This window comes from Geotrypetes seraphini, chromosome 15, assembly GCF_902459505.1.
Source record: "Geotrypetes seraphini chromosome 15, aGeoSer1.1, whole genome shotgun sequence".
In the NCBI taxonomy this organism is placed as follows: domain Eukaryota; kingdom Metazoa; phylum Chordata; class Amphibia; order Gymnophiona; family Dermophiidae; genus Geotrypetes; species Geotrypetes seraphini.
Window position 1 is genome coordinate 16,856,861 of NC_047098.1, and position 19,465 is coordinate 16,876,325.

The following is a 19,465-nucleotide window of genomic DNA, read 5'->3' on the forward strand; positions in this document are numbered from 1 at the left end:
ACAAGCTTATTGGTTAACCAATTAGCACAGAACTTGCCTACTCTCCACGCCCGCCCCAGTGCTAAAAAACAAAGTTTTATTTTTTAGTACGCAGGAAGTACACAGAGGGGCTGATTCTATAAATGGCGCCTAAAACTAGGCACCGGCCACATGTCTATCACACTTATGCGCTATTTACAGAATCGTGGCTAGCAATGCTTACGTAAAAACTTAGGCGCCTGAAATGTAGGCGAGGGTTTTAAAGGCCTACATGTTTAGAGAATTGTGCTTAGCAGTGCCTAACTCACGCTCCACCTATAGAAATGCCCACTTAGGCATTAGGAACGGCTAAGCATCATGTGATAGGCACCTATCGTCCAATTATTTATGTATAAAAAAAATTATTTATAGATAAAAAAAATTATATATATATATATATAATTTTTTTTAATTCTTTATTCATTTTTACAACTTACAAGTGTAATAGGAAATAACATTTGAACTTACAGACCTCACTTGAATTTCTATTACAATCATCTTAAATTAATGAAATTTATCCCCCCCCCCACCCTTACCATACCATATGTAATCACGTATATCATACAATATATTCTTAACTACTAACCTAAACAATTAATGTAAGATCAGAAACCCCCTCACCCCATCCTCTCAGTTACAATTATGTAAATAAGGGAAAAGTGTTATTTACTCATTACAATAATCTGTTAATGATCCCCAAACATCTTTGAATTTATTAAAATGTCCTTTCTGTATGGCTAACATTCTTTCCATCTTATATATATATGGCATAAAGAATTCCACCAGAAATTAAAGTTTAATCTACTCCAGTTCTTCCAATTAAAAGTAATTTGTTGAATGGCGACTCCAGTCCTAATTAGCAAGAGCTTATTATTTTTTGAGGATATTTGACTCTTTGCCCTCATTGACATGCCAAATAAAATAGAATCATATGACAGGGCCACCGGATTCTCCAATAAACTCTTTATTTCCAGAAATCCAAAATAAATGGACAATAGAATAATAGATGATCTAGAGTTCCAGCTTCGAGATTGCAGTGCCAACATCTCTCAGACTTAGAGCTATCTAATTTATGTAAACGAACAGGGGTCCAAAATGCTCTATGTAACGGAAAAAAACCAAGTTTGTCTCATAGATGCAGACACTGTACATCTCATCCTCCAAGACCAAACTTGTGGCCATTGAGACACCGTAATTTGATGCTTGATCTCAATGCTCCAAATATCCCGAAGACCATTTTTGGGATTTTTATTTATAAATCCAGATATTAATTTGTACCACTGTGCGGCCTGGTGTCCCAGGAAGTCTACCTGAAAGCATAAGAACCCTAAACTATATTGATTAGTGAGATTTTTCCATTCAGGGAATCCCACCTGAATAGCCTGCCTTTTTTTTTATTTTTTTTTTTACCAATTACTGATCCTATTAAAACCCTTTCAGGACCAAGGGACATATTTGTCCCATAACTTTAGAATCCTATAAATTTTGATTGGGATAGTCTACAGTTCTAAATTTGATATGTACGGATTCCATATGATACTGCCTTTATGTAAACAAACTGGTTCCGACATTCATTCATTAGCGTCGTTGCCAGATTGACGAGAAGATTCACTTGCCACACTGTCCATAAGCCAGAAGTTTGATTTTTTAAATAAAAATAATGATATTTCACAAAAAAAAATCAATTTTTTTGGCATCTGCAAGCCCTTTTTACCATAAAAATGTCGTCAAAACCACAAAAATTGGCCTACGATCCTTATGGTCCTGAAAGGGTTAAGGGTATTTTTCCAATTAAGTTAGGCACCTAATTTTAGGCTCTCTTTATAGAATCAGCCCCAAAGAGTGCAAAAATCCTTGTCTGAGCGCGTCATAGCATACAATCTTTTTTTTAATAACTGCTGTAAACACTTTAGCACTTGCCACAGCTTAATAAAAGTGTCGCTAAGGTTGTTGGAAAAAAAGAAAACAAACAAACCTACAAAAGTTTCAAGTTTATTAGGATTTTATATACCGCCTATCAAGGTTATCTAAGCGGTTTTTACAATCAGGTACTCAAGCGTTTTCCCTGTCTGTCCCGGTGGGCTCACAATCTAGCTAACGTACCTGGGGCTATGCAGGATTAAGTGACTTGCCCAGGGTCACAAGGAGCAGCGCGGGGTTTGAACCCACAACCCCAGGGGGCTGAGGCTGTAGATCCAACCACTGCGCCACACACTCCTCCAAAAAAGGAAATCCCGCCTCGATTCACTCATTAAAATCCGGATTTTAGCCAGGATCCCTCCATTTCAGAAGTTTGTTTAGGATTATGACTGCCACAGTGCTTCAGGTATCTCAGTGACTTCTTCAAGAGAACCTCCTTTTGGAAGTTGTAGCCTTCATCTGGTACAGGTTCCCCTAATGTGTTTTTTTTCCCTACATAAATATATGTGCACAATTCAAGGCAGGCTTTTGTGGAACTCCCATATCCTAAATCAATCTCTCTTCGCCCTTCTTTGTATTCAATCTTAATACTTGTTAAGTTTACACAAACTCATTTTGCAGCTGAAATGGTTAAAGCGTCTCCTAATACTGGGCTTAAATCCAGCTGCTGAAGCTCAGCTTAGCCTGAGTATTATAGAAGGTCAGAAAGACAAATAATGCAAATTCTGGCTTGTCGGCTCATATTAGCAGCGTGAGTGGAAAAGTATTCTGGCTCCTAAGGTTGGACTCTGCTATGGGTCAGCCATTTTGTGATGTCATCAACCACTTGAAAATGGCCCGGTTGTCACTGGCTTGTTCGTAGCCCAAACCTGCAAGTTACAACCCAACTTCATCCTGCTGCAGTCTACAGGAGCTATGGCAGGGTGAGAACAAATGCAGAAGGATCTTAATTGAATGTATATTGGTTTCCGTATTTATTGACAGGATCAAAGAGGAAAATTCCATTAGTGTCCATAAGCATACATAGAAAGAGACCTGCATTGACATTATGAAGTGGCTAGGCTAACTTTGTCGCACTCAAGAATGTGATGGTCTTTTCCAGATCATTAAAAGTGGTTGAAAGAGAGAACATTGGGTGACTCATCGGAAAACTAATCAACGTGCCAATTACTTTTGGAGACTTTAATTGTTTGGCAAATAAAAATGAAAGTTTTTGTTTCTTTTTCAGACCTGTGAAGTCAGATGTTGACTAAGACAGGGCAAACTGTTTTTTTTAACACAATCTCAAATAAAAACTATAACTGCTTCAAAGATTTTTTTTTTTTTTTTTTTAATCATAGATCATTATTTATTTTTGTGCTGCTGGAAACACTAATTAAGCATTGTTAATCACCACATCTGAAGCTCTTAGAACTCTTAATTGCCTATTTAATTTTTTAATGGGATAATGACACCCATAGTAGGCAAAGAACTAAAAAGATTAGCTGATTAAAGGCTTTGAAAACAATACAGTATATATGACAAAGCATTTCTAGGGTCCAAAGAAACCATGGAGACAAAAAGACTAAGAAATTCACAAGTTACATTCTTCTTTCCAATAGGCTAGTTATATGGGCAACAATCATGTTTCAATACTTAAAAAAATATATATATACTGTATATATATAGCATCATACATGTATTAACCTTTTCTTATCATGTGTTCCGGATTGACGGGACATTCCAAAAAATGTCGTTGCCATCGTATGTCCCATGGCATGGGACATACAGTACACCTTCTACCTATCATTTGTCCCATCTATTGGGCCATTGTGTTTACAATAGCCGTAAATGATAACGGTGAATAATACAAAACTTTGCTAAAATAATTACGATTGGAACCAGCGTAACGTAAAATTTATTACGATAGGAAAAGGTTAAAAATAATTTAACCTATAAATTTGCCAAAGGAGAACATTTACAAAAATCTATTAAATAAAATGAGGCACACCGTTAGTAAAAGAAAAAGGTCAGCAAAGTTGTAGGTAAGATATTTTTGGTATTAAACTAAGGCCATCTACCTGTGAATGGCTTTGGAAGCCTTGTGTCCTCTGTGCTCAGTGCAGAAGCAAAGCAATAAAGCTAGACTCTTCTGTTCTACTTTAACCATATCTAACTGTGATGAAGGGAGCAGAGTTATTCTCATGAAAGGCTGTCGCCTACAGCTTAGTTGTTGACCCTTATGTCTACAAGCCAAATAAGGTGTCATTTAGCAAAGGTGTGGCCTCCATGAAGACGTGTTGGAATACTATCGAGTCTATTTATCAATTCTAACTTGCTTAAGCGTTGATTTGAATAAACTATTTGTTTTAATCATCGGTGTTTGGAAGTCATTGATTCTGACTCCTACTCCTGCACTCTGTTTTGGAATACTATTCTGCACGTGGAACACCAGCACTGCAAACATTTCTTGTTCAGAATATCATTCCAGCAGACGACAGGTGTGTGCTATGTTTTTCGGCTCGGATATGAGCAAAGCATTACCTATCCTTTACTAGGAGGATGAATTAAGACATCCAGGTTTTACTTCCATTGCCTTCGGTGGAAGTAAAACCCAGATGTCTTCATCTCATACTCCTTACTTTATTGCCTTCGGTGGAAGTAAAACCCAGATGTCCTCATCTCATACTCCTTACTTTATTGCCTTCGGTGGAAGTAAAACCCAGCTGTCTTCATCTCATACTCCTTACTTTATTGCCTTCGGTGGAAGTAAAACCCAGATGTCTTCATCTCATACTCCGTACTTCACTGCCTTCAATGGAAGTAAAACCCAGATGTCTTCATCTCATACTCCGTACTTCACTGCCTTCAATGGAAGTAAAACCCAGATGTCTTCATCTCATACTCCGTACTTCACTGCCTTCAATGGAAGTAAAACCCAGATGTCTTCATCTCATACTCCGTACTTCACTGCCTTCAATGGAAGTAAAACCCAGATGTCTTCATCTCATACTCCGTACTTCACTGCCTTCAATGGAAGTAAAACCCAGATGTCTTCATCTCATACTCCGTACTTCACTGCCTTCAATGGAAGTAAAACCCAGATGTCTTCATCTCATACTCCGTACTTCACTGCCTTCAATGGAAGTAAAACCCAGATGTCTTCATCTCATACTCCGTACTTCACTGCCTTCAATGGAAGTAAAACCCAGATGTCTTCATCTCATACTCCGTACTTCACTGCCTTCAATGGAAGTAAAACCCAGATGTCTTCATCTCATACTCCGTACTTCACTGCCTTCAATGGAAGTAAAACCCAGATGTCTTCATCTCATACTCCGTACTTCACTGCCTTCAATGGAAGTAAAACCCAGATGTCTTCATCTCATACTCCGTACTTCACTGCCTTCAATGGAAGTAAAACCCAGATGTCTTCATCTCATACTCCTTACTTTATTGCCTTCGGTGGAAGTAAAACCCAGATGTCTTCATCTCATACTCCTTACTTCATTGCCTTTGGTGGAAGTAAAACCCAGATGTCTTCATCTCATACTCCTTACTTCATTGCCTTTGGTGGAAGTAAAACCCAGATGTCTTCATCTCATACTCCTTACTTCATTGCCTTCAGTGGAAGTAAAACCTGTATGTCTCAATCCATCCTCCTTTTTCTGGAGCCATATGGTAACCCTACCCTTAGCAAAATAATTTGTGCCCATGTGTCTTAATATATTCTCCCTGATTAGAGGACAACGTTTTGCACAGGTCTTGTGGTATATAATTTCTTTCCTGCTTCAGTGAGGAAATATTGGGCATTACGTTTGCATTACAAGCCATGGGCTGAGCCGTCAGTGCACCACTCTGACCCCAAGCTTTCTACATTAGCCCTACGGTGATTTGTGGTCGCAAGTTAATTGATCTCACTGATATTTCGCACAGATTATATTGTTTTTGGTCAGTAATAAGCTGGACTATCGTTCTGGGAAAAGTACACTGCATGCTTCCAGAAAGCATTCCAAACACTGGGTCCAAAAGGTTCAAGCAGAGGCTAAGGGATTTCACAGGTTGCATAACCACAAAGCACTGTTAGCGCAATTAGCTTTGAAAATGGCATCTTATCTTCAAGTGAAAGCAAATAGCACCGCTTTGCAGCCAGAATTTCACTTATCCCCTTTTCCTCATAAGCTGTCTCAGTGAGATACAGTGACACACAATTGAATGCCCGCTAGCCAATGGAATTACTGCTTTCCAACAGTTCAAAACTGAAGAGGCAAGTTTGAGTATATTGTTTATAAAAATATCCTCAGCTTTGAAAATGCATTTCTTTTTTTTTTCTTTTTTATTTAAATTAAGCTTCAGGGTTGCCTCTGGGCTTCATGCTCTCAGTGGAGGCAGGAATGGGGGAGGGGAAGGAACTTCTGACCAGCAGCGCTCTGCGTAGCATCTGTTTTGAACCAAGCACTTTTCAAATAGTGCATGCTATTCATTCACTTGCTGCTACGTTGGAACTGCCTATGACATATTAATAGCCCATGCTTAGCAGTTAACATGTGTTAGTGTCGAATAATCCTTAGAGTTGACCCATGCTAATGGCTACTGCATGCTAAATCCATGCAGAGCAGTAAAAAGATCAGCCTAGATGCAAAGTGAGGGTAGGAGCTAGATCCACATGGAGCATTATCACATATTAAGTACATCACGGGCCGTACCGAGTCGGAAGATGGTATCTTCTGTCTCATAGGACCCTCAACCACCAGAGGACATCCGCTGAAAATCAGGGGAGGGAAGTTTCATAGCGACTACAGGAAATACTTTTTCACCGAAAGAGTGGTGGATCATTGGAACGAACTCCCACTGCAGGTGATTGAGGCCAGCAGCGTATCAGATTTTAAGAGAAAATGGGATACTCACGTGGGATCTCTAGGGGAGTAAAGTCAGGGGGGTGGGTATTATGGTATGGGCAGACTTGGTGGGCTATAGCCCTTTTCTGCCGTCATTTTTCTATGTTTCTATTAACTGTCAGGACTATTGAAAGCATGGATGAACACATCACCTCAAGAAGTGACATGAAGTCGAACCATACTAGCTTGGTTAGGTAGCACAACACTGACCATTAGTAAAAATTAAAAAAAACACGACCTCCTTGAACAGTATTCTATCTGAACAACATCCGGCACCCCCAACAAGCAGCCCACCCCCATCCAGAGATCACCTCTCAAAAAATAACCCTCAACAGAGACCCATCTTAACACAACAAGTACTAGGGAGACTTCCTGGCAAGTACCAGTGAGGAAGTCAAGAGGTGGGAGATGGTTAAAGAATGCTGGAAGGGTGTTCTACCCTTCCAGCATTCTTTAACCATCTCCCACCTCTTGACTTCCTCACTGGTACTTGCCAGGAAGTCTCCCTAGTACTTTAATAGATAGGATTAGAAAGCCTCCCTGTATCTGCTGGGGTTCAAAATGATAGCTATGACCCTTAGTGATAAGGGTGAACTTAAGTTTCAAGTTTATTAAACATTTGATATACCAGTCAACTGATCCATTTGAGTGGTTTACAATTATAATCATTCTTAATAGGGGAAGGAAAGAAAAAACTGAAAGAAATACAGAAGAGGGGTCAAATGCAAGGGGGAAATAGAAAGACCTCCAGGAATAAGTAAAGGGGAAATGGGGATGGAAAAGAAGGAGATTCACACTCCGGCTATCTTCACTGGGAAGGAGATAAAGCAATGGAGATATTATAACTCAAATTTTTTTCATATGTGATTGATTTGAGTTGTAGGCATCAGTAAACAGAAATGTCTTGAGTGAGGTCTTGAATTTGCCCAGGTACTATGAGAGTACAGCTAGGGGTCATGTTGAATCAGATAGCTAAGGAGCAAAATCGGCGAGGGGACTGCTGTTGTCCCATCCATTAGACAACCCGGGAAACCCCAGCATAAGTTCCAGAGGACTGGGGATTGGGGGAGGGTTATTTAGGAGGATTCTGTTAGGGGAATGGATCATTATTTCAGGGTGATCTCTTGAAATGGAGCCTATATGTTGAGGGGTGTACTGTCTAAGGAAGGAATGTTGTTGGGGGGAGGGGGAGGTGGAGAGAGAAAAAAAAAAAAAACCCCTGTGTTGCCATGTCAACAAACTTTTGGGTGGTTCACACCAGAGCCTGCACTGCATGCCTCAAAAAATAGCATGGGTGCACCTATATGGTGTGCCCATGTGGTAGTGTCTGCCCTGTGTAAGTGCCTTTATCATGCGGGGGTTTTCACCTATGACGCCTTAGCTCAGTGAATTCCAAACCTGCCCTGTGAGGACTTCCCCCAAGACAACCACGACCTTAACTTTTGCACTTAAAGTGTGATAAGCACAAAACAAATGTATTGATTTATTCTAGGTATTTATAGGGTATATACTGCCTATCAAAGTTCTCTAAGCGGTTTATAATTGGGTACTCCAGCATTTCCCCTATTTGTCCCAGTGGACTCGCAATCTATCGAATATAGTAAACATGTCCTCTAAGATTTAACTCTAGTGCCACCCTTGTCTCCACCCCCTCCCCCGACCCCCCTGCTGTGCGCGCCCCATTCCCTACCTCCCCCATACCTTTAATTGTTGAACTCCATGACCAACAACGTCAACATCCTCCTCGTGACCGCGTCCTCTCCCTCTGACATCACTTGCTATGCACGGCACCCAGAAGTGACTTCATCGGGAGCAGACATGGTCACAAGGAACACGTTGACGTTGTTACTCGTGGCGGTGAACAACTAGAGGGAAGGGGGGGGAAGGGAAGGGGCACAGGTGTGGCGGGGGGCAGAGAGGAGGAGGGGTGCCGCCCCCCCCCCCCAGCATGATGGCGCCTGGGTTGACCACTCCCCCCACCCCAACTATGCCACTGACACTTTCTAATCCAGCCAAGTCAGATTATAATACATTCAAGGAGCGTGTTCCATTTTGGGCATGGCTACCAGAGAGCTTGATGTACAAATCAACTAAATTAGGAAACTTTAAGAGGTGTCCAATGACTATAAATACCAAATGATGAGGACAAAACTATAAGTGGATTTCTTGCTAGACCTCAAACACCCAAGGCACTACTTTTAATTTTATTCAGGCCCTTACTGGGGTGGTGTTTTCACCACCCCAGTAAGAGCCTGTTGAAAATTAATTAAAATATTTATTGCACATGCTATCTGCTAAGACCAATGATGAAAACACCACCCCAGTAAGGGCACAAATAAAATTAAAAGTAGGGCCTTGGGTGTTTGAGGTCTGGCAAGAAATCCACTTTTTATAGTTTTGTCCTCATCATTTGGTACCAGAGAGCTTGGCCATCAGTTTTATTTGCCAACTACAGTCCCCTCCCCCCACCCAGTCTCTAACCTAGGAACCATAAGACTGCTTGATCTTGTGTCCTGTCCAAAGATGTTTTAAAACCCAATTATCTTTCCATTCCCGCAGATGTCACTGGATTTGCAATCCACCCTGCTTATAACCCTTCACACCACACTAACTTAAAGCATATATTCAATCCCTCTCTTCCTGTATTTAACACTCACAATTACGTCTTTAAAAGACAGTTCTCAGTCTGGGCATTATTGTGTTCCCAAACTGGGACCTCAGAAAAAAAAAAAAAAGAGGGATGCGAACTAGGAATTAAACGGAAAAGCCACTTATTAAAAATAATAGGGAAGTGTTTTCAAACTGATTGCTTCAAGAATAAACAATCCATTCAGTCTGTTCCGATGACCAGCACTATTTATTCACTCACTTGTTTTTGATACATAATAACATCTGGAACTGGAAGGTCCCAATCGCCCGTCTCCCCACCTCCACCCCACTCTCCACCCCCATCACCCCCCACCATGACTTACAAGAATTACTAGACACCATTTTCTGGAAAATATAGGCCGCAGCCCTGTTTATTGGAATAAACAACAAATAACAATCCACAAAATATTATAACATCCGAGCTACCATGTAAACAGTCTTTATACACTAAATCCCCAATTCCCTGCCTGGGGGTGGCATGACCTTCATGCCCCTTAGAATACCATTCTCCAACGCTTGCTCCCCCCGAGCTCACATCCTCTTACGGCTCATCACTGGATGAGCCCACCTCCCAAAATGCTTGGTAGCTCGGGACACCGCCACTGCGACATCCCTAAACCCCAGCACCAACCGAACCACCCACTGAAGGGAGGGAGGGAGGGAAAAGCCACCTTCAGGAGTCAGGAACCCCTGACCCCAGAAGGTCACAGCTTTTATACCCCCTCTCTCGAACCTTCCATGCCCTGACCAATCAGAAGCTCCTACAGGTCGGGGCGGGGAAAAACTCATCCCTTACCTTTCCCTACCTGCTAGGCAATACCTGACGGGCGATAACTGGGCACTCCAGCCCAGTATTAAATTTTGCCCATCGAGACTAGCTCTTGGGCTTACACATATGTGGAAGGAATAACAGGCATCCTTTATAATAAATCCTGAACAAGAGGGGTAGTGTAGAATGATATCCATATCCCATGCATGCATACTGTACGTAAGAGGTATATGTGTAATATGCAGGTTACATATACGTGTATATATATATATATATATATATATATGTATATGTATATATATATATATATATATATATATATATATAGAATAAGGTATATATGTATATGCAGGCTGCATTTACTTACAGTGCAAATTCTAAACAGTGCAAAAAGCACAGGCAGTCAATGTTACCCAAAGACCCGAAGCTTATCTGCCTGCTCCCTGACCGCATTGCTAAAGCAGCATGTTAGCTGGGGTTGTAAGTGAGCCCTGAAAGCAGAGCAGAGATTTCAAGAGTGGGATTAAATTAAGAAAATGGACTCCGAGGAGGCATTAATGTGAAAAAGAAGCCCATTTCCAAACCTGAGAGAGAACGGCAGCCAGTTAACTTAAAACACTGCCCCGGCCCCTTCTTTCTCCAGCCGGCTCACGAAGCAGTGCAGACATCTGAAAACTTCCCTCCATTTCTCTAACCTTTCACATCGGGCCGTTTCATTTAAGTGATTATAATAAGTAGCTCCTTGTTTTAATCAGAACAAGTGAGCCTTTCTGCCTTTCCTCAGCTTTATTGCACTTGTCTGTAAGAACACACGGGGGGAAAAAAAAATAAGGGATGTATTGCAAGTCCCTTTTAAAATAACAGGAGGCTGAAAAGGGTGACCTGAAGTGCTTCTGGTGTGTCTTTTTAATATTGGGCTCTCTATTGAAACCTGCTGTTGAAACAGAAATAAAACATTCCGGGAAATGCATCTGATAGCTTCAAGTTGGGATTGCCATATCTTAATTTCATTGGATCGCATCTAAATCCCTCGTCTTCTTCTGCGGATTCAAATAACTTACTTTGGGGTTGTTATTTTTTTGTAGTGCACCCGTCTCAGTGACCTGAGGTTTAAAGAACAGCATAGAAATGTCTCACCCGAAGGAATATTTGCAATCATTTAAACCACTGAGTACCCCGGGATCGTGCAGTTCCTATGTAATAATCTTGTACAGGACGGAAAATGTTAACAATATATATAATATATACCAATATAATATATATATATATATATATAATTTTCACACTGTTGCAAAACACATATGAAGTCAATATCTTTCTTGCATCTCTTCGTAACAGTTATGCTTATTTAAAATTATGTTTTCATGAACTAGATAATCTCCTATCTGTGGCCCAAATGCACTCAATATTTTTTTGTCACTGTTTATGCTTTGGGGAGGTATATGGACCCTAATCATTTTCCCATGCGCACAAAACCGTCAGAACTTCTGGCAGGTGATAACATAACTATATAGGAAAGTCTTCTGTTTAAATAGTCAAAAGTTAGCTAAATTTATAGTCTAAAGCTGAAGGCCCATCTCAAAATGTCTCTTTTTATATATATATATGTAATTTGCACATTCTAGTTTGTTTTCTTTTCTCTGAGGGCTTCTGTTTGCTTTTTAAATTATGAAACGTCATCAGTATTTATTATTATTTTTTTTATTATACTGGATCCTTAGCTTCTGTACCTTCATTATAACTACAGTTTTACAGGGCGGCCCATAAAGGGAATACAGCTATCCCTATATTATAGTCGGTAATAAGATGCCAAAATCATGACAAAATTTTTAAAAAATATTTGCCTCGGTTGCAAATGCAAGCACTAAATGGTGATAGACGCGGAGACAATCACTTCGGGACCTGAGATATTAAAGAAAGTCCCCACCCCCACCCCTAATTTGTGTCTACGGTTCAGAGCTTGGTCCACAGATCTTGCAACCGTGCGGTATTACTAACAAAGTATCTGAATGAAATTATTCTTTCCTATTTCTATAAATTCCGCTTTGCAGTTAAAATCCCTAGATTTACACCTTTTTGCAGCTGAGGCAGTCCGACTGAAGCCTGCAAAAAAAAACAAAAAAAGCTGCCATGGAAGTTCCAGTTTCTGAGCGGAACCTTTCTCTCCACGGAGAATCCCTACGACTAATTCTCATAACTCAGCTTTTCAATTTACCATATTGCTTTGTCTATGTATAGGTTAAGCTTACACTATAATATATAGACCTATACATCTCTGCATAAACACATACGTACACACTGCAAAAAACGCATCCAAAGGTCATGAAAACCTTTGCTTTGGGCTACTGCGTCTAACCGTGATTCCCCAAACCCTTCTCTGAAACCCCATAAACGCCGGGCCTCCTATTAAACACCTGATTGTAATCAGTGCTCAGACTCCCAGGCAGAAAGTTCTCTTTGTATGCTTAGTCGCCCTGGGATTTTTTTCTTAACTGTAGATATTTTTAGCAGAGGAGAAATGGAGGTTTCCATGAACCTTCCAGCTCCTTTCAGTGACACTAGACTGGAAACAAGTCTATATAATTCCCAGTATTTTGTAACTGGTTGCTACTTGCTATCAGGCTTAAAGCTTAAAATGAGTGGGAAACTTGGTAGATAGAGTTAATAGTACTTCCCACTTCATCTGAGTCACTGGCGCTGAGGAATTCCACAAATTATTAAAAAAAAAAAAACACCTCTTTGTTCACATATTGTGTCGTACAGAAAAATGGTCCAGCATAGAAAGTACTGCCTCAATAATAATAACAATATGACTTTTGTGCATTCTATTACTATTGGGAAAAGACACTCGACCGAGTTATTCAAAACAGCATTAATTAGCGCACAATAAAGTCAAAATATTATTCCTCAAACTTTTCTAGCTAATATTTAATGTCATTAACTACCGTGACATGTGCGCTGTGCTTGTATGAACTCACGCAGACAGTGCGCATAAGTAACATTGACATGAAATCGTACCCAGCTAATGCTTCGGGCCTTGTGTCCGCCTTAAACGGGAAAAGCAGATATCCACCAGGGCTGCTGAAAAGTTCTCAGTCCATCATCCAACTTCCTAAATTCTGAGCGTTATTTTGTCACTGTAGCTGAAAAAAGTGTTATATTAATTTAGTTAAGTGCCAATTTGCAGAAACGAAATTCTATGTTGTTTTTTTGTTTTGTTTTTTAATTTATTTTTACATTGTTTCAGATCATTCATTGAACCATATCTCTACATCATTCTCTTAGCTGGGCTGAGAACTTTTCAGCATCCCCTTGTAAATCTGTAGCTCTGAACTGTCAAAAAAACATAGCTTATAACTGATCTCTTGCCAAACCTGCTCCAAATTAAACACACACACACACACGCTTCTTGCACTATATAGTCATCAATCCCCTTAGTGGTTGTGTATACCGTGTAGAAGTTTTGTAACATTTTCTCACACCAACAAAAGAAAAGTGGGCCAACAGAATCATTGCAAAAAATGATATAGGCTTCACATTTTGCATCTGAAGTGAGAAAGATTAGGGAGGTTGCAACGTGTTTGGTTTCTCAAGTGGACACTCTTCTTCCAAGAGTTTTTGCACAGAAACATCAATAGAATAGCATAAGTGCAACACTAAAATAATCCAAAGCTTCTAGAGAAAACAAAAAATAGATGCCATCATATCCAAATCTGGCAACACTGAATTGTGCACATCTGAGGTTTGCCATGTGCGCTGTTTGGGTTACAATTCTCTACAGGGTGCATTTTCTCTTACCTGTAACCACAGCTGTTCCTTCTCCGTTCTAGGACTTAAACTGTACTATGTCACCCCTTGTCACAGAATGCAGGATTTTATTTTTTTAAATACTTAAAAGGAAGGCTTGAAAAAGAACACACAAGTCTAACTTATGCCACACTTACTTGGGGAAACTTAGACGTTCAAACATTTCCAACACAACACTGCAACAGTATTCCAGGAAATAAAGACCCGGATAAATTGGGACTACAGTCTGCAGGTTGGTTGTTTTTTTTTTTTTTTTTTTTTGCTTAGAGCAAGAAACAGAAACTAAAAAGTTTGACCGAACCACTGCTCTCACCTAATCCCAGGCTGTACGAACAAAATAAGTTTGAATAGATTTTCTCAAAAACATACCCCCTCCCCCCCCACACACTCAAAACAGCTTCTGACCTGTAATGCTATATATGATAAAAGAATGCAAAACATAAAAAAAGACCATAAGAGAAACGCTGTCCTCACGTATAAAATGGGATTCATACGTTTTGCTTTTAAAGGTTGCAGAGGAAAAACTGGCTCAAGAATGCAATGACCGAAAAGTTTAGCATAATAATCTCTCCAACAACCAAGTTTCGCAAGAACAAATCAGTCTTCCTTCTAGGAATCTGGAAACTGAGCAGCCAAATTTCAAGGGGGGGGGGGGGTTGGAAGGATCCATTTTTTTTTTTTACATAAATTGCGTGCGCGCGCCTCTGTGCGCGTGTATGTGTGCATGCACACACAGACATATATATATATATATATGTGTGTGTGTGTATGCATGCATGCATGTATGTGTGTTTGCATGCATGCGTGTGCGCGCGCGCGCGAGAGAGAGAGAGAGAGTGTGTATGTTAATTGTCTCTCTCTCTCTCTCTCCTTGGTGCCACGGGAAGGTCTCTAGCGCCCACTATTTCAAAAGCCAGGAATATGATTTCACAAGACTTGGAACGACTCAGTAGCAAAAAAAAAAAAAAAAAAAAAGTTGCTATCCCTTTCGTCAAGTTTTCGTTAACTTTCGCTTTTACAATTTTTCGCCGCCTGGCTTTCTACTCGCTACAGCTAAGACGCTCCGCGCTTCGCCCCAGAAGCCTGCACAAAGCTGAAGAAAAGTCCCGGGCGCCAGCCCCGCGCCTGGATCCCGACTGCAGGCGGTGAGCAGGGGGCGGACGCCGGGAGATCATCCACTGAGCTTCAGCACTCGGCAAAGGAAGAGCGGGACACCAAAAAAACAAACACCCCGAGAGCTTCTCGAGCAAAGATCACCAGCCGGCTAGAACGACCTGAGATGAAGCGGGAAGAAAGGAAAGAAAGGGACCTACTTTTGGCCAGTTTTCTCGCCCTTGCTTTGGATCTCATCTTGTCGGCTGGCGGATTCCTCTCCTCCTCCTTGAGCCCAGAAGCAGCCACTCACTATCTTCATCTCCCAAGCATTGTCAGTTTGGACACCTTCGCACATGCGCATAGAGCATTCAATCTGACACCCTCACCAGGGCCAAAAAACTTTCCAATGTATTCATCATCGTGGGGTTGTTGTTTGGGATTTTTTTTTTTCTTTTTCTGGTCCTATCCTCTTCTTCAGATCACTTATCTCCCCCCCCCCTTCCCTCCTCTCAGCAACTCCATCTCGGCGTTTTCCTGATCTGGCCCTTTAAGACAAATCACCCGCGCCTTGTTTCTCGCCCCTTGCACACCGGCCTTTCAGTGGACAGACAATATTTAAGGATCCAGGTACCATCCTAGATTAAGGTGACTATTGTTTTATACACCTTCGAAATACCTTAAATTCACTTTGTCAATGCTTTGGAGGTTGCATGCATCATTTAGTTATAAGATTGCCAGTTGTTTTCACCTGAACTCTTTTAGACATAATTGTAGAGCCAATGCAGCTGCTTTTTACTTGCAAGCTTACCTCAATTTTGTTCTTTTAAGAGCTTATTATGTAATGTTATGATTTGCTTGCACAATAAAAATGAAAGTACTTGTTTTTTTTTTTTGCCATCCCAATAACCATATGTGTGTTTTCTTTTTGCTCTGATTTATTGCAAATGATGATCTGATAAAGCCTACACAATTCCCTTCTTACTGGGGCGAAGGGCACCTTGTCAGTCATTGCCCTAGATAGAAAATGCCCCGTATTATCAGTGTCCTAGCATAATGCAATCTCTTTTTGCTTTGCCATGCAGGTTGAAACGAATCAGGTTTTACTCAACATTGAATTGGAAGCTTATCAATAGGTTAAGGGAAAGAGAAGACCTTTTTGGTGTTTAGAACTGGATAATTTGACACCCTGAATTCAGGGTTTGTTTAATTATGTGCACTGTGCCTTCTTAGCTCTGAGCTAAGGCAGGTACTTGGCACTTGTGCTTTCTGCTGGGAGTTGTAGCACAGTTGTGGTTTTTTTTTTGAGGGGGGGGGGGTTCCCTCAAATCCCAAACACGCTTATTTTATTTATTGTGTGTTGTGGCGGGGTGTTCTCAAGCCAAAGCCTCAGTGAAGGCTTGCCTTGGCGATTTCCTGCGTGTCCAAAAAGCGCTGCTCTATTCGCTTTCTGCCCTATCTCTTCACCGCTAAGTACTGACCCATGGGGCGATTAAGGACTCTGGTTTGGCTAGCGTGTAAGTATTTGCTCTTTAATTTTGCCTTCTAGGTATCCAGAGCTCAGCTACTTGAAGGCCAATATTTTCATACGGCTGTTGCCAGTATTGTTACTTGTATCTGCTGATATTGTTTTAAGGAGATGGAGGCAAAATTTAAGAAACCCTATACGAATAGTATATTGACTGATGCACCGTCTGGAAGCTGGAGAAAGCACTCTTCTAATTCAAGGCTTGGCTGCAGGTCGAAAGGTGCGTCTTAATTGTATTAGGAAAGGAATATTCATTTCTATTGTCTTCCTTCTTCTGATAAGCACCAGAAGTCTTTCATGTACCATAATTAAAAAGGGGAGAGTGACGTTTCGTTACCTCAAAGACGTTGGACAATTTTCTTCTTACGAGGGAAATAATAAAAAAAAAAATCTTAAACTTCATAGAAGGATCCTTATGAAAGAAGGCCTTCTGCTGAGATCTCTAGTTATACGACAAAAGCCAGATTTAAGAGCTTTACTTATGGTCGTTAAAATGCTGTATTATATGTTTATTTTGTAAATATCAACTGCCAGTTTGAGGTCGCAGTCTACAGAGGAATTTCAGCAACGCAAACCGATTTTATGCTCTGTACTTCACTGCCAGCATTGTGTAACATCAGTTTATTTTTTTATTTTTTTTCCTGTTGTGGGACGGAAAGTTGATAGTGGAATGTCGGTATCTGAAGAGCTGAGATTCGCCTCTTTATCCTCTGACCAGTGTGAGAACGAGGAGAACAGGTCTGTATCCATAATCTAGTCAATGAAAATTGGATTTCGATTAAAGACCGAAATTAATCTAGCTCATCGTTGGATTCTCTCCTCTCTCCTGTAGGACTTATTTTAATTTAGTTCTAATGTGTGTCCTTTTGTGACTTTCGGAATTTGTAAAAAAAAAAAAATAATAATAATAAATGCATATTCTTATTACATGTTTGTGCTCACTTTTTTTTTTTTTCTACAGCAATGTTTTTAAACGTTAACTATACATAAGGACGAATGCCCCATTTTAACGGTGAATGGACGAAGAGTAACAGTTGCAAGCAGTATTTAAAATGAGTGTCGTCATCTCCTATTCGGAATAAAAGTTACCTTTCAGGTAATTAAGACAGGGCCTGAATCCATGAAGAAATCAAGTGCAATGTTGTTGGAAAGTGGGAAAGCGCGTCGTGGAGGAGCCCACTGGACACCGCTGCAGAAGCAGTTGTTAAACCATGATCAAGTTTCAAGTTTAATGGAGATTTGATTAATCACTTAATCATAATTCTAAGCGATGTACATAATAATAAAATTACAAAATTTGGGGAACAATACAATAAATAACAAAAATCAGGTCTGACAAGACTATTGACAAACGTAACAGAACTAGGAACATAAGGGAAGAGAGGGATAAGAACTACAAATTATTTAAAAGTTAAAGAGACATATAAGGGAGATACAGAAGGAAATGGAAGTTAAAAATGACTTCAATAAAATTAGAGAGAAAAAGTAAAATTGGTTGGAAGACTAAATGGCTCATTTTCAAAGGCGTCTTTAAAAAGAAAGCTCTTTAGTTTACTTTTGAATTTTTCTAAGTTGTGTTCTTCCCTCAAGTGAATAGGAAGTGAGTTCCAAGTTTGGGGGGCTGTAACAGAAAAAAATCAATTGCCGTCTAGTATTAATAATTCTAAGAGAGGGAATCGTCAGCAAGTGATAATTACCTAAGTGGCTTAAGGGGAAATCCAGGTGCTGGAACGGCCCAGGAAACAATCTTAAGATTCAGGAAGCACATTAAATTTTAGTGAGTTTCCACTCACAGAAATCAAGGTTGGGCAGTTTGTCAATTTGTTTTCATACGTCCGTCAATGGTCAGCCGCCTTTGCTTCTTATCAAAGCCATTTTACTGGGGGGAGGGGGGGAAGAATCACTTAGAAAATCAAAGTGAATTGAAAATACAATTCGAAACACATAGGAATTCCTTTTTATTATTCTGGTCAACGTTCTGTAAATTAACATTATAAATCTATTAAACACTGCTCCCTCTCAAGAATAGTATTATTAGGAGGGGGCCGTTGAAAAATTCTCAGCCCAGCCAAGAAGAGAATGGATGTGGAGCCATGAAACTTACAAGTTATTCCACACTTTTCGTGACACTTTTCGTTTCATTTCATATCATTGAAACGAAAAGTGTAAAACAAAAGCAAAAAAAAAAGTGTGAAATAACTTGTAAGTTTCATGGCTCCATATCATTCTCTTCTTGGTTGGGTTGAGAACTTTTCAGCGGTCCCTCTAGCTGCTCTTTTCCCATTGGTGGTAGAAAGAAACCCTTTCAAGTTGTCACCGTAACCGTTCAGAAGTGGATCGAGGTGGCTGATGTTAGTCATCCGTCCTTGAATTTGGTAAATTGCAAAGCTGTGTAGAAAAGTACTGAACATTTTTTTTAAGAAAAAATATTTTTGTAAAATATCTGGCCTTTATCTAAAAAAAAAAACAAAAAAAAAAGCAAACATCTGTCTTGGGAATATCCCTTCTCTTTACACCCCACCCCCTTGTTATACCTTTACTACTGGTTGCAGAGTTGACCAGGGATTGAACCTATGGAATTGGAACCATAGATGCAACCAATGTCCAATAGAGTTTCCCTTCAATAACAAGCCGACAAGAGAACATTAAATATAAGTCTTAAAAAAATAGTAACTCAGTACTGCCAGAAATAGAGCATTGAGGTATACTGTATATAAATTCTTTGTAGTACCAAATAAACACAAAATAAATATATTTTAAAATGGTATGCATGCTATCAATACCCAGTACTTGTTTATGAGCGTC

General features: G+C 40.1%; 1 protein-coding gene and 1 long non-coding RNA gene across 9 annotated transcripts in view; one reads left to right on the forward strand and one right to left on the reverse strand.

Annotated features, from left to right (window-relative positions):
• PRDM16 (PR/SET domain 16) overlaps positions 1 to 19,465 on the reverse strand; it is an 888,295-nt gene that overhangs the window by 784,227 nt on the left and 84,603 nt on the right. The window contains exon 1 of one of the 2 annotated variants that reach the window (XM_033921996.1): positions 15,354 to 15,475. The exons of the other annotated variant lie outside the window; for it this stretch is intronic. Coding sequence (XP_033777887.1) covers positions 15,354 to 15,390 — 37 coding nt within the window. The 5' untranslated portion in view covers positions 15,391 to 15,475. Of the gene's footprint in view, positions 1 to 15,353; positions 15,476 to 19,465 lie in introns of those variants that run through there. 2 annotated transcript variants of the gene reach the window in all.
• The window catches only part of LOC117349067, a 67,493-nt gene continuing 63,633 nt past the window's right edge, over positions 15,606 to 19,465 (forward strand). For 2 of the 7 annotated variants that reach the window (XR_004537103.1, XR_004537105.1), the window contains exons 1-4: positions 15,644 to 15,780; positions 16,682 to 16,880; positions 17,320 to 17,398; positions 17,622 to 17,756. This is a non-coding gene — a long non-coding RNA (uncharacterized LOC117349067). Of the gene's footprint in view, positions 15,781 to 16,681; positions 16,881 to 17,319; positions 17,399 to 17,621; positions 19,428 to 19,465 lie in introns of those variants that run through there. The other 5 variants (XR_004537106.1, XR_004537104.1, XR_004537107.1 and 2 more) reach the window with 5 other exon arrangements.